The sequence below is a fragment of the Saccopteryx leptura genome, chromosome 2 (genome assembly GCF_036850995.1).
Source record: "Saccopteryx leptura isolate mSacLep1 chromosome 2, mSacLep1_pri_phased_curated, whole genome shotgun sequence".
Lineage (NCBI taxonomy): Eukaryota > Metazoa > Chordata > Mammalia > Chiroptera > Emballonuridae > Saccopteryx > Saccopteryx leptura.
Window position 1 is genome coordinate 44,614,875 of NC_089504.1, and position 25,944 is coordinate 44,640,818.

Consider the following 25,944-nt stretch of genomic DNA (forward strand, 5'->3'; position numbering starts at 1 on the left):
TACTCTTGACCTCACCCACCCTCCACCCCAACACATAACAGGTGACTTGTGGGGCCAACTGCATTTTCCCATGCGAGGGTCTTTCTGCATCATACCAAGACTTTCACCTACTACACAGTTGTTCCAGTCCCATCACTGGTAAAGTCTCCAACAGCCCAAGGCTGCTATGGCAACACTGATTGCGAATTCCTTTGCCCACCCTGCTCTCCTTTGGTCTCTTGCAGGCTTATCTGATATGAAAATTCTCCTCCCCTTTGCCCTCTTTGTGGAATTTCCATGCCATGACTGGTTTTGGCCTCTTGCTATTATTTCTGTGTCTTTCTTCCCTGCCATTTCCCCCCACGTGCTCAGTCATTTCTTTGACCCAGGGTACGTCAGGATGTGCATTAGGAGTGATTCACTGGTCTTTTTGAAATTTCTCCTGTGTTCTGTTCAGTTAAACAGTTGGAGCTGTTAATGAACGCTGTGGAGCCACATTCCTCATGTGGTTCCTGCTACCTGGATGGCAGACCAATTAGCTCCAGCTCTAATTGCACTTGTCCCTGCTACAGGGTAGGTGACGGCTATTTGTTTGTATTTTCTTATTATAAAACAAATTTATTATCATCTAGAAATTTTAGAAAATACAAAATAAACATAAATAAGCAGAAAAAAAATCACCTTCTAGATTGTCCCACCTCCTAGAGGCAATGCTAACGTTAGCGATTTGCTTTGCTTTGCCGCTGTGATTGTCTTTAGCCTGTGTGTACAACTTGTAACATTCCTGCCTTGTTTGCTTAACATTGAAAATGTATCATAGCCCTGGCCGGTTGGCTCAGCGGTAGAGCGTCGGCCTAGCGTGCGGAGGACCCGGGTTCGATTCCCGGCCAGGGCACACAGGAGAAGCGCCCATTTGCTTCTCCACCCCTCCGCCGCACTTTCCTCTCTGTCTCTCTCTTCCCCTCCCGCAGCCAAGGCTCCATTGGAGCAGGGATGGCCCGGGCGCTGGGGATGGCTCTGTGGCCTCTGCCTCAGCGCACTAGAGTGGCTCTGGTCGCAACATGGCGACACCCAGGATGGGCAGAGCATCGCCCCCTGGTGGGCAGAGCGTCGCCCCATGGTGGGCGTGCCGGGTGGATCCCGGTCGGACGCATGCGGGAGTCTGTCTGACTGTCTCTCCCTGTTTCCAGCTTCAGAAAAAATGAAAAAAAAAAAAAAAAAAAAGAAAATGTATCATAAAGTGAACTGTAGTTCAATGATGAATTGGGAACATATTTAATGCAAATGCAGACAGAGGGGCTAATATTCTGAATTAGAAGGGACTCACACGAAGCTCTGTTTTAAGCGTCTTGGTAGCACTGCGCACATCCGGCTCTCCTGAACTTTTCCGTTCAAGGGCGCGCGGTGGTCTCCCACTGTGGACAGGCGTCTGGCAGCAGACCTCCTCTGGCAGTAGCTGGAGTCTCCACGGAGCAGAGCACAGATTCTGGTTTTTCTCCTAACTGTGGTATCAGATGAGTAGAGTCAAAGTTCAGAATTCATCACATCTTTTGATAACAGTTTGTGTGGGCGGCTCCTCTAGGGGAGGAGATGCCAAGAGCAACTGGAAGGGAAGGGTGATTGTGAGTTAAAGGCCCCAGGAAGCTCTGCATATTCACTTGTAATGTTTGTGAGCTCTTCAAAGCTCCTTAGGATTCTTGTGCTTTTCTTTGGAGTAGGTTTCATCTTTGGACTTTGGTTTCTGATATTTACTGACAACTGAAGTACTCATAAGAAGTCTCATCACTTGAAAGAGATGTTTGAAATGTTAAGTATTTAGACTGCTGTAAGGAAGCTAAATGCCTTGTTCTTGATGTGATTTAAGTACTATTTTATCTTTTTTTTTGAGAGAGAGAGACAGACAACAGGAAGGGAGATGAGAAGCATTCACTTGCAGTTGTAGCACTTTAGTTGTTCATTGAGTGCTTTCTCATATGTGACTTGACGGGGGGTAGGGGGCTCCAGCTGAGCCAGTGACCCCTTGCTCAAGCCAGCGACTTTGGGCTCAAGCCAGTGACCTTGGGCTTCAAGCCAGTGATCTTTGGGCTCAAGCCAGGGACCATGGGGTCATGTCTATGATTGCACGCTGAAGTCAGCAACCCCATACTCAAGCTGCAACCTTGGGGTTTCAAACTTGGGACCTCAGTGTTCTAGCTCAATGCTCTATCCGCTGTGCCACCGCTTGGTCAGGCATAAGTGCATTATATCTTGTAAGGATTTGTATTTTACATCATCAGATCCCAACAGTGTGTCATTTCAGTTCTGTAGTTGGCTAATTGCCATCAGTTGTTCATTTTATGAAACAGAGTATTCCTCAGAGTGATCTGCTGTGCTGCAGGCCACTGCTCTGTTTCTGTACTCACGCCTTGGACAAGTGGGGACATGAGAACTCTGATCTCAGCTTCACCACCAGGCAGCTGGGTGACCACAGAGAGGACACTCCACCTTTTGGACCCATATATTCCTCATCTATAAAATGAGAAAATTGGATTTGAGCTCTTGTCAAAAGCTTTCTAACACTGAACTCATCGATTCTTTGCTGGGATACAGCTTCTAGTCTTCCACCCTGAGATTAGGAACTTAGGGACGGAAATACCTTTCACAGCTTTTGAGGGATAGAGGGAATGTTGTAGATGTTCTAGCTCAGAAATCTGCAAACTATAGCTGGCCCCCAAACCCTTCTTTTTTTTTTTTTCTGGCCCAAGAGCTAATGGTTACTTTTTAAGTAATTACATATAAGTACTGCCATAATATCCTCGATTTTACCTCTTGGCCTGCAGAGCCTCAGATTCACTACATGGGCCTCTATAGGAAATGTCTGCTGGTTTCTGATTGAGCATACCCCTCGGGATTACACAATGAGAAAGCTCAGGGGGGAGCCAATTTGACCAAAGTCACATAGCTGGTAAGGACTGGGGTTGTGATCAGACCCTGGGTCTCAAACTCATGACCCAGGTATCTGAGATGACATGAAACACATCTAAAATGGCTCGCTGCCTTCTCGTTAGAACAGAATCCATTACCGAAGGAACTGCATTTATTTTTCAACCATGTCAAATGAATTTTCAAAAGAGATGACACATACATGTAGAAGGTCTCTGTGAGAAGAGCTCACGCATATTCTGGGGAGTGTTTGAGCCTTTGGTCTTCTGTCACAGCAGGCTGGGACCCAGTGACTCCTCAGAGACTTGCAACATTCTGGCAAGTGTCACCTCACCTCGGAGCCCATCGGGAGCCCGTGGTGAGAAGGCTGGGGGCATAGTGGGTCCCCACCCAACAATCCCTTGTAGAGCCGGCTGCGGGGGAACCAACCTCACACAGGAAGCCTCGCTCCCTGCGGGAATCACCTCCTGATTTTAAAGCTGAATTTGTTAAATAAGGCATGCATGGCTCACTCTGGGCCTAGTTCTAATTAATCCTCATCTGTGTTAAAGATCTATGTCTTGTAAGTGAAAGCAATTCACCGTGGCACGTCGCAAATCACCACCCCCGCTCAGGTTGGAGCTTCGCTGCTGCACGTCAACGTTAATAATTAATTGCTTTAAAGGATATGGGTGGGCAGAAAAAAAAATATGTTGGTTAAGTGTCCCATGAAGTAATCCTGTCAGAGTCCTTGAGGGCTGGGATGTGAGCCAGGGAGAGCATAAGCCCAGGCGGCTGTGACAGCCAGCGTGTGGTCTGCGGCGGGGAGGCTTGTGCTTGGCACGTGGACACGTCAGCACTCCCACCACATCCCGGAGAAACCCCGGGAGAGGAAAAGGAAACGATTACCAAACCATTGACATTAGAAAGCAGAAGCTATAATTTTCTGAGTTTCCGATGCGTTCCACAGTCAGCATGGGGTTCTGTTTTCTAGTGTTTTTGCTCGTGGGTTGGTGGTTAGTGTTAAGTAAATGTTCTTTGTGATACTCAGGCTTAAAGAGAGGCAGGATCTTACAGCTCTCACAGCGTCTCCCTCCCTCCCTGTTCTTCTGTTAAGATGGAGTGCCAGTGGTGTGGAAGAAAGGGTTGGGCAGTTTGTGTTAGTTCCACTGGGTACAGTCATCCTGGTAGGTCTGTGGCAGAACGGAGGGTTCAGGAAAGAAACTCGGTCAGTTGGTACAGGTTGGATGTTGGGGGTGTCTGTTGGGGTGCATGTCTGATGCCATCTACAGAGGGGTGCAGCCTCCCCTTTGGTTTGGCTGATGATGAATTAGAGGCCCCTGAGCCATGGCTTCCAGGGTGGGGTGTGTGCGTGGTGGGTTTATATAATGTGCCGATGGGGTGAAGAAAGAAACTGTTCAGACTTCTACAATATTAGTATTTTACTTGTATCCCCTCAAAAAATTTCTATTGCGTAGATTTTTATAATGGTCATAATACAAGAGTGGGCAAAAGTACCTTTATAGTTGTGATACAAGTAAATAATACAATAACATAATACAAGAATAAATAAACTGTTTTGCATTCTCACAACTCTAAAGCTACTTTTGCTGACCCCTGTATATGAAAACAGCTGCACAAGCATCTAATTCATAAAGAAGTATGCATTTATTCATAATTATAAAAAAACTCACTCCCCCCCCCAAAAAAACACAACTGTCTGAACAGGCTGCTCTGGATTGTATAGATGAGTTGACACAGGAGAAAAGGTGGGGCATGTTTTTGAAACTCTAAAATCCCTGTTCTTGCCAAAACTCTAGATTCCTAAAATAGATGTGAGAGCTACCTGCTCTGGTTACAGTGGTGACATGCCATTTTACATACTTTTGGTGTTTCACGCTGGTAAACCAGGGTGAGTCACACGAGCACAGTCTGGGATTTGCCAGGCTGTTCGGTATGTGCTGTGTCACTCCCACTGAAGGGTTCTGCGGCGGCCCTGAGTTACATGGTGGCCAGTTTACATGGGGGCTGGACTCTACTTCCTGAGTGAGCATAAAACACCTCCTCAGCGGGGAGTCTGTGGTGGGAGGAGGGGTTGTGGATAGAGTAAGAGAGCTTCATTCATTCATTCATTCACTTACTAACTTGATAGACATTTACTTCTTATCTGGCACATGCTGAACACTGATGTTGCCTGAATCTTCCTTTTTCATGAAACAAGATAAGATCATTTCTAAGTTTCCTCCCCACTCTGACTGTTTTCTACTAATTCTTCTCCCAAACTACTGCTATTCTTAAATATGTGCTTTTCATCAGTATTTTGGGAAAAAATCGTATTGTCATCTTCTTATGCAGTGTGGTTAATGAAACAATTATCTTGGGCATAGCACAATGATCTATAAAAGTAGGGTTACATTTTTTTCTTTCCTTTTTTTTTCTTTTATAGAGACAGAGAGAGAGTCAGAGAGAGGGATAGATAGGAACAGACAGACAGGAACGGAGAGAGATGAGAAGCATCAATCATCAGTTTTTCGTTGTGGCTCCTTAGTTGTTCATTGATTGCCTTCTCATATGTGCCATGACCACGGGCCTTCAGCAGACCAAGTAACCCCTTGCTTAAATCAGTGACCTTGGGTCCAAGCTGGTGAGCATTTTGCTCAAACCAGATGAGCCCGCGCTCAAGCTGGCAACCTCGGGGTCTTGAACCTGGATCCTCCGCATCCCAGTCTGACGCTCGATCCACTGCACCACTGCCTGGTCAGGCTTTTTTCTTCCTTTTGTGAGTTACAAATATCCAGCTTCAAACTGAAAATTAACTGCGGCAAGCAAAAAAGAGAATATTAAATGAACGTTTCCCTGCTTACTGGTAAGAGCCCTCACGTCCTCTAACACCTTCTCTTAGAAGTAAATTCCAATTTGGAACTTTTTAAAACCCAAATCCTCACTAAAGCAGAGGAAATATAAAAATGGGTAGATGATTTGGCTGAAAGAAAAGTAAATAGGGTTTTCAGAATGACCCACCGGATAATCTGAGCATAGACTAGATGTTGCTTTTAAAGAACAGAGTATGGCCCTGCTGGATAGCCTGGTTGGTTAGAGCATTGTACCAAAACACAGAGGTTGCTGGTTCGATCCTGGGTCAGGGCACATACAGGAACAGATCTATGTTCCTTCTCTTCCTGCCTCTCTCTCTAAAGTTAAAAAAAATGAATATGCACATGTAAAAATATCAAGCGTCCCTTGTGATCTATGGGCTTGTTAGTCCTGCCTGAGCCCCTCTGTCACAGCTGCACAATTTGGCCCCTAAGTACAGGCTTTGCCCATTCCTGATCTAGGAACAATACTTCCCTTACCTGGGAGGGAACTAAGCTGAAGCCCTGCCCTTTGGCTCAGGCTCCTAGGCCTGCTCTCTTTCTGTCCTGTCTTCTTCTGGCCTTCATGCCAGCCTTGCTTCCTGCCCTGAGTCTCTGCCTTGGCAGTGCCCCTGGTACTCCACACCCCCTGGTCCTTCTTTCTCCCTAGGGCTAGGCCAGGCTCCTGACCCCTACCAGGGGCCAGGTCCTTGTCCTGCTCTGCTGATTGACAGCCTGCGTGGATCTCCCCTCCTGCCTTGGGTCTCCTGGGGCTATGCTCTGTTCCTTCCCAGGGCAGACTCTTTCCCAGAGCTTGCCCCAGTCTGAGTAAGGGAGTCAGATTCTAAATGCCTATATTGTTTGGTTAAACTTCTCAGTGGTCACGAGATACTAAATTGTCAAATCCATCAGCAAAATCCTATTCACTGCAACCTTTGGAATATACCCCAGAATCATTACCATTGCAGCATCTCAGCTGCAGTAGCTTTTCTCTGTGTCCTGGGTACTTTTGCAGTCTCCTTAAGGAGATAACAGCATCTCTGCTTCTATAACTCAGATCAGGTTATAATAAAGTCTAAGCTCCTCATGCTGGCCCATGAGGCTCTGCATGCTTTACCCCCATCCACCCTTCGACTACTTCCTACTGTTTTCCTCCTGAATCTCTGTGTTCCTACCACACTGATCTTCCCATTCTTGCTTGCCTATATCAAGCTAATTGTCACCTCAGGGCGTTTGCACAAGCTGTTTCATCCATTTGAGAGGGCCTTTCCTCTGTCTTTACAAGGCTGGCTGTTTTCTTTAAGTCTTAGTTCAAATTTCTGCACCTTAGAAAGTCTTCTCTAAGTATCCGATTCTGAGTAGTTCTCCCAACTTACCCATTTGTTCTCTCTCATGCTATCAATTTTTTGTCAGAGCGCTTGGCACTATTGAACACTTTTTAATTTATTTCTGTGTGCTCCTGTTTGTTGGCTATCTCCCTTAGTGAAAATGAGAGCAAAGATTGTGACTACATCATCACCCTTACTACCCCCAACACTTAGAGATGTTCTGACACACAGTAGGAGCTCAATTGATACTTGCCAGATTAGTGAGTAGGTGTGTGAATGAATGAGTGTATAAATTCTAAGTACAACCAGGACAGCCTTTATTTATATAAAAAAATGCATATAAGGACAATATTCTCCTTATATTTGGGATTGGGGTTTACCAGAAGCCAAGCATGTATTGGTCTTTTCTTTGTTTAAATCTGAAATAAAAAGTTATACCATAGTCACTGTAGATTTGGAAAATACAGAAACCACAAATAAAATGTAAAAAGTACCTGCAAGTCTCTATGTTCAAACTGTGGTATGAGTGTGTATACTCCATTTATATATTTCTAACAAATACTAAATTACTCTACAGATACTATTCTGTAATCTACTTTTTTTTTTGCTAATTAATATAGCATGAACATTTCCCTATGACATTAAATGTTCTTCCACAATTTTAATTTTAATGGAGATACATTTTTTCCATCACATAACTATACAGATATATCTCTCATCTTCCCTACCTCCCACCAAATTACATATATTCATGTCTCCTATGGTAGCCTTAAGAAAACTGGGTATAACGGTTCTAAAGAAACTTTCATAATTTGAAAGGTAAAATTTAGAGTCGTTGGGGATATTTTTCTTGCATTTATTGGCCATTTATGTTTCTCTTTTTAATCATGTGACCAGAATGCAAGTGAGACAGGCCCTTGGCGAGTGTGCTGGGCAGAAGGTTTGGGTCCTGCTACCTCTAGCTCTGTGATTATGTAGCAGCAACCCAAGGAACCCACACAGTTTCCAGAAGAGCCTGGCTTTCCCCACAGGGAGACACAGATGCCCTGCTTCTTAAAGCCGTCTGCAAAACTCTTGGGAAATATGGGGGGAAAGTTAGAGCTCCATTTATTAATGCAGCCGATTTAATTTCCTTTAGACAGAGAAAAATGGTTGATCTGTAATGGTGACTTGTGCCTGGAGGGAGTGAATAATAAAGCAGTAGTGATGGAGAAACAAATTCATCCTGCAGAGACAGAGGAAATAGATTCCTGGCTGAGAATACTGAACACAGGCTGAAAGAGGCTGTGCCAATGGGACAGGCAAGGACCGTGCTATCACCCATTACTCCTTGTGGGGACGCTTCTGGATGGCTACACTGCCATCTGGGAAAAACTGCACTCTCAGTAGATTGCCTTGGTGTGTCAGAGTCACGTAATGCCTGGGAATTTTTAACCCCTAGGGTCAGCCAAGATAGAGAAAAAAATACTTTGTTTTTTTAGGAGGAAGGATCTGAATTATAGGTCACCTTGGTCAGTGAGATGGTTAAAATTTTACTCCAAGAGAATTCCTCATGGATGTTTCTGAAAAAGGCAATAAAAACGTGACATTCCTTTTCCCTATGCAACCTCTCTGGGAGATTTTCAGGTGGTTCATCTATGGGCAGCTACTGGAGGCTCTTCAAGGTACTAACACACCTACAGTGAGGAAACCAGGTATTCAGGTCCTGTCTTTATTCATAGGGTTTTAAGAGCTCCTTGGGTCAGTGAGTAAGGGTGGACAATCAGAGAGGGTTGGGGAGTTCTGTTGCTGTACAGTCTATGGGTGGTCTGTTGGGTAATGACTCCCGTGAGGCTCCTCGGTGCTGTCAGGGCAAGTTTGTTGCTTCTTAGAGGCTGAGGACCCTGATCTCACCCGCTTCTCTCCTCTGGCCCTTCCAGATCTTTTACTCAGACTATGGATTCTTTTGTCCAGGTGGGAAGGTTTTTCTGTCTTGGAATAATAGGTTTGTGAAATTAATGAGCAAGTATATATGGTCATTGCTTTATTGTTGGGTGGGTTACGTTTGGTCTCTGGGCTGAGGATCAAGAAAAAGCCACCAGGAATTTTCTGAGCATGGGTGGAGGGAGAAGCCCATTACTTAATATTTCAAATTTCTCATGATTAGAGAAACAGTAAAGCTTGTTCTTCACTGGTGTTTGGAGAGAGACAAGGCAGCAAAGTGGAGAGACCATTGAACTTAGAATGAGGAGATCAAGATTCTAGGTGCAGGGTTATCACGGGCATGGGTGACCTGGACCTCCTCTCTGTTTCTCTTCTGCTAGCCTCCACACAGAGTATGGTCCCATTCTCTGTGGGCTATTCTCTAAACTCCCGCTACAGCTCTCGCCCTGTTTGAAGTAGTCTACAGAACCTCCCCAATGACTGTGGGGGAGAGTCTAACCCTGAAAGGGGTTCATGGCTCCTGACAATTTGGTCCCTGCCCACCTCTCCTTATTTCCCTCCTTCCATCCTGCTGGCCTTCTCATCCATCTCTGAATGCAGCCCCCCTCTGGCATGGCACAGCCACGCTGATCCTCTTCACAGGCTGGTTGGGTCCTGTGCATGGGCCGCTCTTTCAATTTCCCTTGGCCCCACCAGGTATGTCTGTTTTGATTTGTCAAGTGGCTCCGCCCCTATGACACATTTCCTGGCTCAAGGAGACAGTTCTTATAGTTCTCTTTCACTTTTGCATTTGGTTCTCTTTTTTCTGCTTTGTTGAGATATAATTGACATATATAACACTGAGTAAGTTTGAGGTAGAAGACAAGTTGATATGATACATTTATATATTGCAAAAATGATTACCACCATAGCATTAACTAACACTTCCATCATATCCCATTATTACTATTTCTGTGAGAACATGTAATATCTACTGTCTTAGCGACATTCAAACATATAATGTTATTATTAGCTGTAATCATCATGCTGTCGGTGAGATTCCCCAGAATTTGTTAACTCTTATAACTGGAAATTTGTACCCTTTCATCAACATCACCCCATTTTCCTCACCCTCCAGCCCCTGGTAACCACCAATCTGCTGTCTGTTTCCTGGGACATGCTGCTCTTTGTGTTCAATTTTTACAACTTTTTCTAACCATTAGTTTACATGTCCGGTCTAACTGGGTACCCCCTCTCAGAATAGCACCTGGTACCTGTTTAATAAAGGATGGAAGATTGAAGGGAAGGGGAGCCATTCTAGCCAACATTTCTGGTTCTGACTTTAAGCCCTAAAGTTAAATGGGGCTTTTTGGCAGTCTTGGTTATGGTAAAACACAAAATTCAGAATTCTAATTTGCTTCCATTAAGAACTCAAAATAGGTATAATGCCTATTTGTAATGCATTAGACTTATTAGATAGTGTAAAAATAACTAGTGGGGTTTTAATATTATTTGTTTAAATATTTAAACATTACTGCATTGGGGCAGATTATGATCATTTTAAACATTTTGTGCAGAAATCCTGTAGTAAATTATTTGAGGGTGGGGTAAGGGGCTACATTCATTCTGAAAAATAAAAATGGCAGTGACTCAACAGAAACATTTATCTGGAGTCACAAACATATTTTTTTTTTGTATTTTTCTGAAGTTGGAAATGGGGAGGCAGTCAGACAGACTCCCGCATGTGCCCGACTGGGATCCACCCGGCACGCCCACCAGGGGGCGATGCTCTGCCCATCTGGGGCATTGCTCTGTTGCGACCAGAGCCATTCTAGCGCCTGAGGCAGAGGCCATGTAGCCATCCTCAGCGCCCGGGCCAACTTTGCTTCAATGGAGCCTTGGCTGCGGGAGGGGAAGAGAGAGACAGAGAAGAAGGAGAGGGGAGGGGTGGAGAAGCAGATGGGCACTTCTCCTGTGTGCCCTGGCTGGGAATCGAACCCAGGACTCCTGCACACCAGGCCATCGCTCTACCACTGAGCCAAACGGCCAGGGCACAAACATGTTTTAAACTTTTATTTCTTACTGAAAGATGGCTGCTTGGGATGATGTGCTTTTTTCCTATTTGTAATAGAGGTGGAGAGTCAGGAAAATACAAGGAACCATGAACAGGTTCTTAGCACTATGAGTAGGCCTTATGACTCTCAGATTCTGAGGATCCTTTTGACTGCCTTGGTTGGCAGAAGAGATTTGGAGATAGAGAACCTCGATTTGGAAATAGACACATTTCCTTATAAATAAGAGCATCTCTTGCTGTTTCTAAGGCTTTCATAGGGTTAGGTGTATCTTGCCCCTCACCCCACTCAGTTTCAACTATCTTTGATTTGATTAATAGAATCGGGATTCCCAGAAAACTGAAAGAAAAACAAAACCTATAGAAGACAAAGCATTCAACCAACTTTACTTCTGAGGTTTCCTCACTGCTGTTCTCCTAAAGCTCTAGCGAAGTTTCAAGCATTACATTGCAGGACCTGAGAGAGACGTCTGTTTAAGCAGTGGTGTCTTCTTCTTCTTCACCTTTAGATTTCCTAGACCAGGGAGTGTATGGAATCTGTTAACATTCTGTAGCCATGAGAAGCTTTCCCTAGGCTTTAGTTCTAAATTTATGAGCTAACCTGTCCAAGAAGAGCCCCACTGGGTGTATTTGAAAGAAGCTATCTGACACTTTTAAGAAGTGAGTAGATTTGTGTGTTTAAAACTTTGCTCTGGTGTCCAGCTGCACTGAGATGACTGTGGATAAGAGGCAGACCGGGGTGCATAGGTAGGCGAGGTGGCTGGGACTAAGGAAGTGGATGGGAGAGGAGAATTAGGAGGTGGAATTGACAGGGTCAGTAGCTGAAGAGAAAAAGGCTAAGGTGTGTGTGTGGGGGGTGACACTGTGTGTTTGGGGCCTGATGTTCTCGTTAGGGGCACTCCTTTCTTTTCATAGGCAGTAGCTCTTAATTTTTAAGCCTCTGTTTCCTCATCTGTAAAATGTAGACATAATAACCCTAGTTAATAGGGGTGTCGTGAGTATTAATTGACACATAATAATAAGAGATAAATTACTTTTTGCTATGAAAAAGACACAGGCACTCTCACAATTAAGATCAGCATTCCTGAGAGTGTGTATGAAGTGCCAGAGAACCGTGCCGAGTGTAGATAAATGCTCTAGAAGTGTGTGATCTGTTATTACCGTAAAGCTGAAGTAACAGGGCTCTGATTCGGGTGCCAAATCAGAAAGGAAGACTCCAAATAAACCTCCATACCACGTGTCAGCATTCTGCATATGATAAGGTATCTCTGAGTAACTGGATCCTTCCGTCTCCTTTTTAGATATAGGGTAAAATATCACCCTTTTAGGGACTTTCCCCAACAGCTCCATCTGAAGCTACACCCCTAAACCCCAGTCTGGCCACATTACTGATGATCATAATACCCTTTGATTTTCTTCCTTGCACTCACATCATTGTCCTGTTTACTTGTGGCCGATGTGTATCCCCCTCCGGGATGGGACTGAGACCTTATGAGGCTTGCCCTCAGCTGTGATCCGGGGGTCTGGGCTGGCACTCAGCACACTGACAGTGCTCAGGGAGTGTTTATTGGGTGAATGAAGGACTGGTGTCCAGTGTGTCCATTGGCTCACCTGGACTCCTCGTGGAGCAGCTGCTACAGTGGCCCATGGTGGGCACTGTGTTGGAGATGGGGAGACAGAGAATATGGGCAAACAGGCTTCCTCGATCTTCATAAAGGGCACTCAGAATGTCAGATCTAAAAAACCCGATATTTCAGTTTTTAAGTATATCATTCAAAGCATCACACTTAGGATATATAGAGCAACATATGGGTATTTTAGACTGCAGTGTTAAAAATTTCATACTCAATTATTGGCTTTCTAGGCCTCACCAACTTGTAAATATTTTAAGTATATTTGCAACCCACTTAAAGCTTCTGCAGGTTTGGTAGAAATAGAACAAAATGCCAACAGCAATTTTCTCTGGGAGATTATACTTTGAGGAACTGTTGGGATCTCCTTCGCCCACTTTATTGGTTGTTCTCAACTTTCCTATACTGTGCAGGTGGTGCTTTAAAATAATAACAACCACGACCACCTAAGATTTATTTTCACAGATATTGACATTGAAAGGTTAGCACAAAAAGAACCAGGGACAGGAGCCAGGGAGGCGGGACACAAGAGGAGAGCAATGGTTAATGGTCTTCCTCCCTGTCGTTCTATGTCTCGGTTTTCTGCCTGTTTAGAAATAATTGCAGGCAGCCCGAGCAGACAGAGAGGCCTCTGCCAGACTCTGCCCCCTCTCCTGCTGGCATGGCTCACACCAGCTGCCTATGTAGAGATGCCACACTTATCAGTGTATGGGACTATCAGGAATACAGATGGATGTGCCCTTATGCTAACATGCTGTGCGGCCAGAGTTTCTGCGAAGTGTGCTCTCTTTCCCACAGTGGTGATGAGGAGAGCCCAGCTGCGCTGTCTGAGTTCTATTCTGTCTGCTACTGTAATTCTCCAGAGGGTTTTTGTTGGCCTTCCTCCCACCACTACATGGTGATGCCTGGCCCCACCTAGCAGGGTTCTCATGTCACAGCAGGAAGCACTCAGTGAATGCTTCATCTGATAAGCGGGATAATAACAGGAAGAGTGTCCGATACGCCAAAGCATCCTAAATGTTTCCAGAGGGTTTTTATTCATGGAGTTTATCAAAATTTGAGACTCATGATCATTTCTTTGAAATGGATAGGACAGATACTGTTGCCTCACTTCACAAATGAGGAAATTGAATCCTATGGATGATTGACTACCTGGCCCTCTGGTCCTGTTGCTTAGTAGAGTTTGTAACTGCCTCCGTTTCTCCTTACTATATAGCGAAGAACATACTCATATCACAAGTATATTTTAAAAATATTTGTATCACTATATTTTCTTATTATATTTAAAATATTTAAAAGTTCTCTAAGGTAGGACTCTTAATGGATATTTAGAGTCTAAATTTATTGCAAAGAATATTTCATGTATCTAATAATCTTATATCTTTCTAATTGGAGGTAGTGGTTAGCTAAAATTTCATCGAATCTCTTTGACTATTTTAACTAATGGCCAAATCCACTACAACTGAGAAATGTTAGTTATCCAAACAGCTAACAAGGTACATGATATTCATGATAGACTAAAATAGCTAGCATTTATTAAGTGCTTACTACATACAGATCGGCCATCCAATTACATCACAGACAATATCATTACTGTCATACAGACGGAAAACTGCATTTCAGCAAGCTTGTGTAACTCTCCCAGGTTACAGGGCTCATCGGGCAAACTTAATCAGCAATATTGCTTCCCTACTATTTGGGGAAAAGTAGCTAGAAATGTTAGAGACAGATGGTTGAAAGAACCAAGAGAATCCAGACTGTTTAAAAGCCACCCTACCTTTCCCTTGAGTAGTTAAAGGAGAAGAAGGAATGAACATGCATTTGAAAAAAAAGAATGAGCCCTGCCTTCGCTTTGCTCATGTTAGAGGCTCGGAAACTGAGGCCCAGAGACAGTAAACTGCAGCCAGGACGGGAACCGAGAGCCCATGCTTTGCTTTGTACAACGGCTTAGTAAGCTCCAGTCATCCAGTGAGAACCAACACTGCACTAGGCAGTCCACACGCATGATCTCCTTCCCATAGAACAGCCTGAGAGCAGTATTATTTCCATTTTATAATTGCTCCAGGTCTCCAAGTGGTAGTAGCTCCAAGTCACCCTCAAAGCAGAGGCCAGCTTGTTGCTTTCCCCAAGTCTGTGTCAGGAAGTTTGTCGCAGAAGTAGACATGAAATTCAGGCCTGCGTACAGTGTTTCTCATTGAACTTTCTTCTCCTCTTTGCCTTCTGCTTGATTTATCAGTGTTTCTGGCATCTCATTGTGGAAAATTGATTCCCCTCTTCACACATTCTCTGCTTTCTTTAGCTTCTTGTCACTGCCCAGACATGCATTCCTGAGTCTCCAAACAGATGAGTCTTCTAGGGAGGGTATTCAAGGGCGTCTGAATGTTGTGCTGTTGACACTGTTCCTTTGAGTGCAGTGCCTCAGGGCAGAACGATCTTTCCTGTGCAGTATCTCACAGGATCTTTGCTTTCGATCCACATCCGTGCCTCCCTTTCTTTCTCTTCTTGAAATGTAGCCACACCTTTGGGCAGGGTGAGGCAAGGCAGAGGGAAATGGCGCATCCTGCTAAGTTTTCTCTTTCTCGAAACAAAATCAGAAGGTCCCCAGGAGAAAGAGGGTGGGAGAACCTACTTAGGATTTCTGGAAAGTACCATAAAGCATGAGAACCCGTTCAAGAGAGGGAAAAATTAAAAATGTACAAAATGCAAAATATTATGGCTAATTGTGGTTAATAACAGGAAATAAGGAGACATGTTAAATCTGTGGTGAGATTTCAAGCTGGAGACCTAATGAGGAGTAAATCTTTTGGTGGAAAAGAATGAAAATAAAGTATGGTGGTTGTTTTGTTTCAGGTTTTTTTACTTGTTTTCTGGTTGTGGTTTTTTTTTTGTTTGTTTGTTTGTTTTTGGGAGGTCTGTTGTTTGTTTAGAATGGTCTATTGTTTCAACATAATGCTAAACACAGGGACTTATCTAGAGTCCCTCCCAACAGGCAAAGGGAGATTTTCTCATTGTCTGAGCCCAGACCTACTGAGGTGCGGGTAAGCCCGTGTTAATCTTTGAAATTCTTTATCTGTGTTATTGCCAATCATTGATTCATCTAGAATAGTGGTAGTCAACCTGGTCCCCACCGCCCACTAGTGGGCGTTCCAGCTTTCATGGTGGGCGGTAGCGGAGCAACCAAAGTATAAATAAAAAGATAGATTTAACTATAGTAAGTTGTTTTATAAAGATTTATTCTGCCAAACTTAGCGAAAACCCGACATAAAGTACTTGGTAAGTAATTATTATTATATACGTTAACTTGCTGTAAGTCTGCTTTATAAATTTTATAAAGTAAAGTTACTTCCCTACTTTATCAATCACCATTACTGTGGAACCGGTGGGCGGTTAGAAAATTTTACTACTAACAGAGATACAAAAGTGGGCGGTAGGTATAAAAAGGTTGACTACCCCTGCTCTAGAATAAGGATTTTCTGATTTGTTCTTTAGCATCCTAAAGATTTTCTTCAAGAGCCACTGTGGGAATTCGTAAGGGAAGGCCTACTAGGTGTGAGCCCAGGGCACTACCTCTGTGTAGTATATGTTTTATATAAGGCTTCTGTTCAAAATTAGATCACAAGAGGAATTGCAAAGGGTTGAAGATTTTGTGAATTTTGGGGGGTATTTTTCTTTCAAGTTTCAGGTTTGGAAATCGACTGAACCCCGTGAAGGTAGGAATGGCCATACTGTTTCTGGAACTGACAATCTGTGAGGAGAGTGGGAGCCCGTTTGTGAGGTCCCCTTAGGGACCACAGCTCACAGTGCATATCTTTCCAGGTTTATAGTCTCGTCTGTAATGTACAATTTTATATACATAGTTGAGGTCTTATTGCTTATCTAAACTGATTTTTTTTACTTATCAAGATATTGCAAACTTTTCCCCCATTCATTATACTCTTAAACATAAATTTTAATAAATGTAAAATATTCTATCACATGTATTTAATTATTTTTCCACTGGAAATTTAGATAGACATTTTTTGGCTATAATAGATAATACTCTGATGAACACATTTGTCCAAAAATTTTTGTCAGTGTTTCTAATTATTTCCTTAGGATAAATTCCTAAAAGTGAAATTTCTTGGTCAAAATATATCACACTTATAAAACTCAATATATTTTTCCAAACATCCTTCCAGACACGCTAAATTAATTTATATTCCCATAGTGAAATATAGCATTGAAGAGTTTTAGCTGACTGCCCTGAATGTGATGCTTTATTTTGTCAGCAAAGAAAAAGAAGATTTTTATTAGAAAATTATCTTTGGCTGCAGTAGCTATTTAAGGTAGAAAAGTACATGCATTCATGATGAAATTGTGTGAGAAATTTTTTTTCTTCTAAAAATGAGAGTGAAAAAAATTGTACCAGTAAAGAACTAGAACAAAGATTGTATGTGGGGCACAGATATTAACCAGTTGAAACTGTTTCAAATAAAGCATATCCTAAAAAGTTGAAACCAGTTTGCTCCCTGAGCACTTACAATGGGATGCAAGCACACTTTATGCCTCAGATATACAGGTGTAGGACTTCCAAAGTGCTGAGAGTTAGATGTAACGTTTCGGTTCTGCATTAAAAACACTTTGGTTAGAGATGAGAGCCTACCAGCTCTCATTCTGGACATTTTTTTCAGTCATCCAATGTTATTTGGGTGCCTAGGCTCAAATCATGGCTTCGCTGCATGTTAACTTTGTGAATTTGGCCAGTCAGTTACTCTCAGGCATTGTTGTTTCCTTTTCTATAAAATGAAGAGGGTAGGAGCATCAGTGTGAGGACAGGGACTTTGCTATGAGCTCAGCACTTTGTCTGGAGCTGTGCTGTCCAATATGGCTGCCCCATGTGGCTACTGAGCATGTGAAATGTGGCCAGTCTGAACTGGTATATGCCATAGCATGTAAATGCACTTAGAACCTCCCCAAATCTAAACTACCTTATTATTAATTATTATATTTCTACATAGAGAAATGAGACTATTTTGGATATCTTGGCTTCTAATAAAACATAACTAAAATGAATGTATTTCTTTTACTTTTAAAATACTTTTTAAAATGTAACTTGCATTTGTAATTGAAGTTATTGGAGTACAGGTTCCAAGTGTGCACCTCAATGAAACATCATCTGCACACTGCATCGTGCACTCATCGCCCCGAGCCATCTCCTCTGTCCCCACTGCTCCCCTTTGCCAGCCCCCGCCTACCCCAACCCCTCTGAACAGTGCTTGCATTTTATTTTCATTGGACAGCACTGCTCTATAACATAATAAAGCCTCCATAAATATTTTTTAATGAAAGCAAGGTGGTTGTTTCCCCTTTGTGGAGCTGCCTAGTGTCATTTTATCTTCTGGGGTGTTCCATTCTTAGGGTGCTGTAAGTCATTTGGGTGGGATTCTTGGATTTAGATAGTTTAGAAAAGGCTGGGGTAAGGATGATGCATAATATTTTATTGTTTGTTAGAGGAGTGAGTGGAGAGTTAAAAATAGCTCCCCCCTCCCTCCTTCCATTTCATGCTGATCCCTCCTGAGTTATTTCTGTTGGCCGCATTACGAGCTGACATTTGACTCATTCAGTGGGCCATGCCTAGGTCATTTAAAACAGAATGGACAGTTAGTGAAAGGTCAAAGCCACTATGGCTGGTGGTAGCTGCCCTGGGCTGTGACAGGCAGAGGAGACTGAGAGAGTAGGAACCAGCATGGCCAAATGCTTGGTCAAGATCCAGACTCGGAGGGGCCTCCGCTTGCAAATGGTGAACCACTGCAGCAGTGATGTGTTTGTCCGTCTGCTGAGACACGGCTCCAAGATCACAGCTAGAAACACGGGTAGGTGCCTGCCCTGGGCTGCCGTTCTGCGACTGGAGAAGGGTGTGGGCTTCCAGCTTCCTGCTGGCCGCTGGCAGCTGGGCGAGAAGCCCAGGGTGAACCTAGTGTCAGAGGTTTGTGATAAGGATGGGCAAGTGGGAGGGAGAAAAATAGAGACAGGCAGGAAGGAGAGTAAACCAGCAAGAAGGGAAAATTGGAGGGCCTGAAATGGGGGTCCTGACTCTCTTATTAAGTGAAAATGGTATGAAGTCATACAGGCTAATAAACTACACTGTAGACAGCAGCTGGGTTAAGAAGGTGGCAGTAGTGGTGTAAAATCTTCAAGTGTGCTTGCCTGGATAAGGCAGAACCCCTCCTTGATGTTCAAAGCAGAGCTTTACTGAAATGCAATTATCAGTTAAAGAACTGGAATTGAACTGTTCTTCCAGTTTCTTTTTCATTGAAAATATATTTTGTGTATTATTTTGTGGTCTATGGGGGAAATAGGAATTAAAATAGAAATTCTAAAAACCAGAGCTTATGGCAGACACACACACACACACACACACACACACACACATCTATATGATTTTCAACTAATTAAAATAAATCCTGGGAAGTATCTGGAATTGGCCATACCTCATGTATATGTATGGAACCAACTTCAAAGTGAATTGAAATAAAATTAATTGTATAATGACATAGGTAATAGAAGAGGTATTCCTGTAAAAATTTTTAAAAGTACAAATATAATATATAGAATGTTTTCCTTGACCTTAATATTCCCAATAGCCAATCTATCTATATTAACATGTAGGATATAGGATTTTTTTTTACATGAATGGGTTTGGTTTATATTATTTTATAATTCTTTTTTTTTACTTCATATCATATGACTTGAAGGACTTTCCATATCAATATATCTGCATTCTTTTTAAAAAATGGTTGAATAATATTGTGTAGTGTGGAGTCACAATTTAATCACCAAATTATTGTTGGAAATTGGTATTTCCTATTTATTGGCTATAACCATCAGTGCTGCAATGAATGTGCATATGCAGGCATTTCTCTATGATAGATTCTTCAAAGTGTAATGGTTGGGTTGAAGGATATACATTTTTTGATGAAATGGGCAAATCATCCTCTAAAAGACTAACACTAACAAGGTATGAAAATATCTATCCCCCCCCCTTATAATTACTAACTCTAATGTGATTTTATTGTTTTAACTTACACGAAGGTGAGCATCTTTGCAAAAGATAATAGTTCATTAGCATTTCTCCTGGGTATTGCTTATTTGTTTACTTTGCACATTTCTGTTGTGTTTTTGTCTTTTACTTATAGATTGTGGGGGTTCTTTCATAATCATGTTAATGCATTGCCTTTTATTTTTATTTTTTATTTTATTTTAGTGAGCGGAGGGAGGGGAGGCAGACTGACAGACTCCCGCATACACCCTGACAGGGATCCGTCCTGCAAGCGTCCCACTAGGGGGCAACGCTCTGCTAATCTGGCTGTTGCTCCATTGCTCAGCAACCAAGCTATTTTTTTAGTGCCTGAGGCAGAGGCCATGGAGCCATCTTCAGCACCAAGGCCAACTTGCTGGAACCAATAGAGCCATGGCTGTACGAGGGGAAGAAGGTGGGGTAGGGGTAAAGAAGCAGATGGTCACTTCTCCTGTGTGCCTTGACTGGGAATCAAACCTGGGAGATCCCACACACCAGGCTGACACTCTACCACTGAGCAACTGGCCAGGGCCTGTTTTTCCTTTTATAAATACTTTTTTCCCTCCTAATTGGTTCTCAGTTTTCAACTATTTTTAAATACTAACCCTTTGACACAGACACTTTTCATATACTCAACTTCTGCATGCGCAGACTGCGTAATTTTTATTTCTTTTTTTTTTTTTTGTATTTTTCTGAAGTGAGAATTGGGGAGGCAGAGAAACAGACTCTTGCATGCGTCCTACTGGGATCCAGCCGGCACGCCCACCAGGAGGCAATGTTCTGCCCATCTGGGGCATTGCTCCATTGCAACCTGAGCCATTCTAGTGCTTGAGGTGGAGGCCATGGTGCCATCCTCAGTGCCCGGGCCAACTCTGCTCCAGTGGAGCCTTGGCTATGGGTGGGGAAGAGAGAGATAGAGAGAAAGGAGAGGGGGAAGGGTAGAGAAGCATATGGGTGCTTCTCCTGTGTGCCCTGGTCAAAAATCAAACCTGGGACATCCATGCTCTGGGCCAACGCTCTACCACTGAGCCAATCGGCCAGGACCTTTATTTCTTTTTTGTCAGTTTTTGTAACAACATGGATGGACATTGGCATTATGTTAAGTGAAATAAGCCAGACAGAAAAACAAGTACTTCATGGTATCACTTAAATGTGGAATCTTTTTATAAAAACAGTCAAAGAAATAAAATAAGTTTTATTTCTTTTTTGTCAGTTTTCCGTATGCCAAAATTATAAAAATGTGTCCTATGTCTTCTTTATAATTGATGCATGAGCTTGAACTTTGTGAAATTGCTGATACTCAACGGCTTTTAACCTACAAAAATGGCAATTTCATATAGCAGTTTGATCTAATATTTCTTTCTCTTTAATTAACTTCTTTGGAATTAAGTATGTATGACATGAACTAAGGATATGTTTTTATTCCCCTCCAATTGGTTACCACTTTTTCTCAAAGTTATCATTCTATTCAAAGGTATGCTATGGATTGTGTATGTTAGTAATCATGCTCCATTACTATTGTAACTTAATAGTATAGTTTTAATAGCAGGTAGGTCAAGTTCCCCCCTCACCAATCTTTTCTTTTTAACCCCCAATTTATTAATTTTTCATGTGGACTTTTGTATTTGTCATTTTTGAAAACACATTGAGTTTGTATTAGAATTGCAGTGGATTTTAGTTCTGTTAGAGGAGAGTTGCATCTTCAAAACAGTAAGTCCTCTTGTTCAGGAAGATTTTTTCTTCTTCAGATTTTCCTTTATGTTGCTCAGCTATGTTTTAACACTGTCCTTAGGCAAGTTTTGCATATTTACTGTTATAGATATTTCTGGATATTACGTGGCCATTGCAATTTGTGCATTTAGCTATTTTGAATGGGATTTTCTATTATCATTTTTATATTGTCTTTGCTGATATGTAGTAAACCACTGCTTTGCTACATCGATATTGCATTTGAATATGTTACTGAATTCTAATTAATTCTTCTAGCTCCTTATTTGAATTTTTGTCTTTCTTGTTAGATAATAGCATCACCTGGAAATAGTTTTGTGCCTTCATTTCCAATATTTACACTCCTTACTTTTTATCTTTATCATATTGCATTATGAGTGCCACCAGGATAACACTGAAATATAGTAAGGTTTTTTTTTCATTTTTTTGACTTTGGTGTGATGATTGATTGTGATGACAGAGAGATTCACAAGATGGTATGACAGCTGCATCAATTAGAGTGACATTAGCAACAAGTAATAGAGAACTCTAACAAACACTGGTTTAAATAAGGTGATTTATTATCCAAGACAACAAGTCCCGTGTCAGGAAGAATTCCAGAGCTGAGAACCCAAGGTTCATTTCATCTCTCCGCACTGCCCTTCTCAGTTGGCCAGAACTCCCCTCAGACCATTTGCTGTCAGCATCGTAGGGCGGCTGCCAGAATTCCTGGTGTCTCTTTCAGATGCAGACTCTTTCTCTTGACATTGTTGTACCTTTCCAGGATGTTCTTCTTAGAAGTAGGCAACCATTCCCATCAACAACTCTTCGCTTCTGTTCATTTTCAGAGTTGGCTCACATTCCCATTTCTAAACCAGGCACCACCAAAATGCTGGAATCACCATGACTGGCTTAGACAAATCATTTGGCAGGGAAATGGATAAAGAGTGAACCATGGGAAACACCATTTAAGAAGCATCTGTATCAGACTAGTAGTAGGGACGGGAGAGGTATCCCAGAGGAGGTGGCACATAGGCTCTTAAAGAATGAGTAGGAGCCATCTGGGTGCTGAAGGGCATTCCGGGAAGAGGCAACAGTGTGCAAAGGCAGAGAGGCATGCGACAGCATGACACATTTGGGCACCTGTAAATAGCTGGGTAGGTGGAAATGTATTGGGATAGAAAGTGCATTTTGTGCTACAGAGTTTAATCTTTCCCCTGAAAGGTATGAACAACCAACCTTTTAAGAAGGGGATTCACACAACTAATTAGGCATTTCAGAATGATTGTTCTGGCAACAATTAAGAGGGAGCCAGACTGAGATCAGGGAAACCAGTGATAAGAATGGAGGAATGGAGAGGCAGGGAGGGACAGCTTTAAAAATGAATATGGTGGCAGAGTGTGTAGAAGTTGGTGACAGATTAGATGTTAGCAGTGAGTGAGAAGTCTTGGACACTCCTCAGATTGCCAGTGTAGGAGACTGGTTGTGGTAAGTGGTAGAAGAGAAAAAGGTTTGGATGAGAGATACTGTGTTTGATTTTTGACATACTGAGTTTGATGTGCCTACGGTTGTCTGCATGGCGAGCCTAGAGTTGATTGGAAGGTTCTGAGTTGAGGTGGGTCAAATTCAGTAATATGTGTTTCCAAAACTAAGTCATATTCAAAGTTCTTTGGTCTAATAAATTTGGGAAATATTAAGGCAAATAAGGCAATAGTGGTTACCTCTCAGACATTTTAATATGCTACTAGGAATAAGGCTACCAATATGCCTTAACTCGTGTATTCCGCTTCATATAATATCCCCATGCGATATGTTCAGGAGCTTTTCCCATTTTATATATGAGGAAACTGGAACAGAATGATTAAGTTGTGCAACATCATATGACAATTAGTACAAGGTTGGGATTCAAATACAGAAAGTTAACTTTAGAGTTCGTACTTTTCAAAAAAGAAATTCAGCTTTATTGAGGTATAACTGACAAATAAAATTGTAATATATATAAAGTGTATGTCCTAATGATTTGATACACATTTACATTGTAAAAGGATTTCCCCCAACTGGTTAATTAACATATCCATCACTCCACATACCTCCTATTTATCTTTTTTTTTTCTTTTTTGGTGAGAATATTTAATTACTAGAAAGCCCGGCGGTCATACAAAATGACCGCTGTTCTAGATATTATAAATTGTAATTAAAATGATTTGTGCAAAGGTGTCTGCTAATTCAAACTGAATTACCCAGGGAAGGCGGCGAGGACGCCCCTTTGCTTAGTGCCCCACGGGGTTTCCCCCTTCTACTTGCTTAATTGCTTAAAGTAGAGTGCAATGAAGGAAACCACTGGCGGTACATTTCTTAAGAGCCACTGCTAGCTCAATAAATAAAGGTGACTTAAATAATAAAATGTTAATTCACATGTCAAAGATCTCTTTGTACACAACATTTCTTGTGTAGATCTTTCCATCATTTTTAAGCTCACCTTGCAGAGGATCATCAATTATTTTTAATTTTACGTCCGTTCTTTCACGAACTCTTGAACAGGCAATATAAAGTTGACCGTGTCCAAATGCAGGCTCAGGTAAAAAAATGCCAACACGCTTAAGCGTTTGGCCCTGAGACTTATTGATGGTCATAGCAAAGGCAAGTTTTACAGGAAATTGTCTACGTCTCAATTGAAACGGCAACCCTGTTTGAGATGGAGCCAAATTAATTCTTGGAATGACATGTATTTTTCCTTTAGAGGAGGCTTTTTTGTCTTGCAAAATAAATATAAAAAATAAAAAAAAGCTGAGGGAGTGTCTCCTAAAAAATGAGACAGTTTGGTTCCAGACAAATGAAGCAACAGCAATGGCTTATTCCAAATAGGAAAGGCATCGCCAGGAAAACTTACCCAAAGTAACCCAAACTCCCAAAGTCTTTGTTAAGGAGGTTAGTGTGGATACATGCAAATGACAGCTAATCCGTTCTCTTTTGGTGTTGCCATATTGTTCCTAAAGTGCTTTAAGAGTTACTATTATCTTCATTTTGACGTGTTTGTTCTGGTGACACCCAATATTGTATTGCTTTATTCATGAAGATTTGGCACACACGCAAACCAGGTAAGGGCTATTAGCTGGTTTCTTTGGCTGTTTCGTATACACACAAGCTGCTGGTAATCTCAGCTGTAGTATTTTGATTTTTGTCACAAACATGCTCAGAGTTAATGGAGGGGCGGAATTCTGAATGTAAGTATGAGCAATGCTTATTCCATTTTTACCTGCCACTACTTCTACTGTATACTAAAATAGTCCCGATATTATGCCTTCAGCAATGAGAAGAACTTTTTCAGAAACAGCATCTGTCTGCGGCCCGCTGGGTGGCTTGTGTTGTGGTGTGCAGAGTGTTGAGGGAGGGCCACCACCCCGGGGGCGCGTGAATGGTGCTGGTGGGAAGCATACCGCTTGACTGGACATGGCAGGCACACTGCCCACCCGTCCTCAATGGGCCGTCTTTTCCAGCTTTTGATTCTATTTCACTTTATAAAGCATTTCTTCAAACTGAAGAATGAAAACAATGGTATAAAAACAGTTTTATCACTATACTAAACTTTAATTATACTAGTTAACATTTATTGAACATTTCCTTTGTGTCAGAAACTTTATAGCTATTATCTAATTTTAATTGGGCTGTATAATTGAAAGCAATTTCCTCTTCCTAAATCACTGTCATTTCAGTCCTTAAAAAAACCTTTCAGCTTTTGAGTTTTGTGAATATATTCAAGAGGCTTCTCAACGCGATTAAAGTATAATAAATTTAATGGAGCGGTTTAGATAATCTTATTAATTTTGTGTTTCTGATATCCTTGGATGTTTTTGTTAGAATTCACCAGAAAAGGTGTGTAGGAAACTTTGGGCATCTATCATGTAAATAAAATTAAGAAAATATGAATAACCAAGTATAATTTTCCTTATACTCCATAAGAGTGGACTTGTTAGAAAACCAAGCTACTTGTTGATAAAATGATATTGCTTGATAATAGAGCAAAGATAGCCTGATGTTTTTGGTAAGCTAGCAACACCTCATTTCTATAGCATTTTTTCCCCTGTAAATATCACTTAGGCCTCCATAATTTCATGTAACCCTCCTTGAAACCTTATGAAGTAGGTGTTGCTCTTGTGTAGTAGTTAAGTAAACTGAGCTCCAAGAATATTAAGTGATTTTAATGAAAAGTTACTTAATTACTAAAGTCTCAAAATAAGTGGCAGAGCTTGGATTTAAACCCAAGGTTATCTAACCTTTGTCTGGTCTCCTCTCCCAGATGCCTTATAGTTTGAGCACAGAGATGAGGGGGCGGTGATATGATACTCTAGCACAGGGGTCCCCAAACTTTTTACACAGGGGGCCAGTTCACTGTCCCTCAGACCGTTGGAGGGCCACCACATACAGTGCTCCTCTCATTGACCACCAATGAAAGAGGTGCCCCTTCCGGAAGTGCGGCAGGGGGCCGGAAAAATGGCCTCAGGGGGCTGCATGCAGC

General features: G+C 42.1%; 1 protein-coding gene and 1 long non-coding RNA gene across 6 annotated transcripts in view; one reads left to right on the forward strand and one right to left on the reverse strand.

Annotated features, from left to right (window-relative positions):
* Positions 1–25,944, forward strand: part of FRMD3 (FERM domain containing 3) — a 345,965-nt gene that overhangs the window by 307,991 nt on the left and 12,030 nt on the right. The window contains exon 1 of one of the 5 annotated variants that reach the window (XM_066367923.1): positions 18,243–18,516. The exons of the other annotated variants lie outside the window; for them this stretch is intronic. Within the exon in view, the coding sequence (XP_066224020.1) occupies positions 18,390–18,516 (127 nt within the window). The 5' untranslated portion in view covers positions 18,243–18,389. Of the gene's footprint in view, positions 1–18,242; positions 18,517–25,944 lie in introns of those variants that run through there. 5 annotated transcript variants of the gene reach the window in all.
* LOC136394581 (uncharacterized) overlaps positions 24,291–25,944 on the reverse strand; it is a 33,997-nt gene continuing 32,343 nt past the window's right edge. Inside the window, exon 4 of the long non-coding RNA XR_010749207.1 lies at positions 24,291–24,964. This is a non-coding gene — a long non-coding RNA (uncharacterized lncRNA). The remainder of the gene's footprint in view (positions 24,965–25,944) is intronic.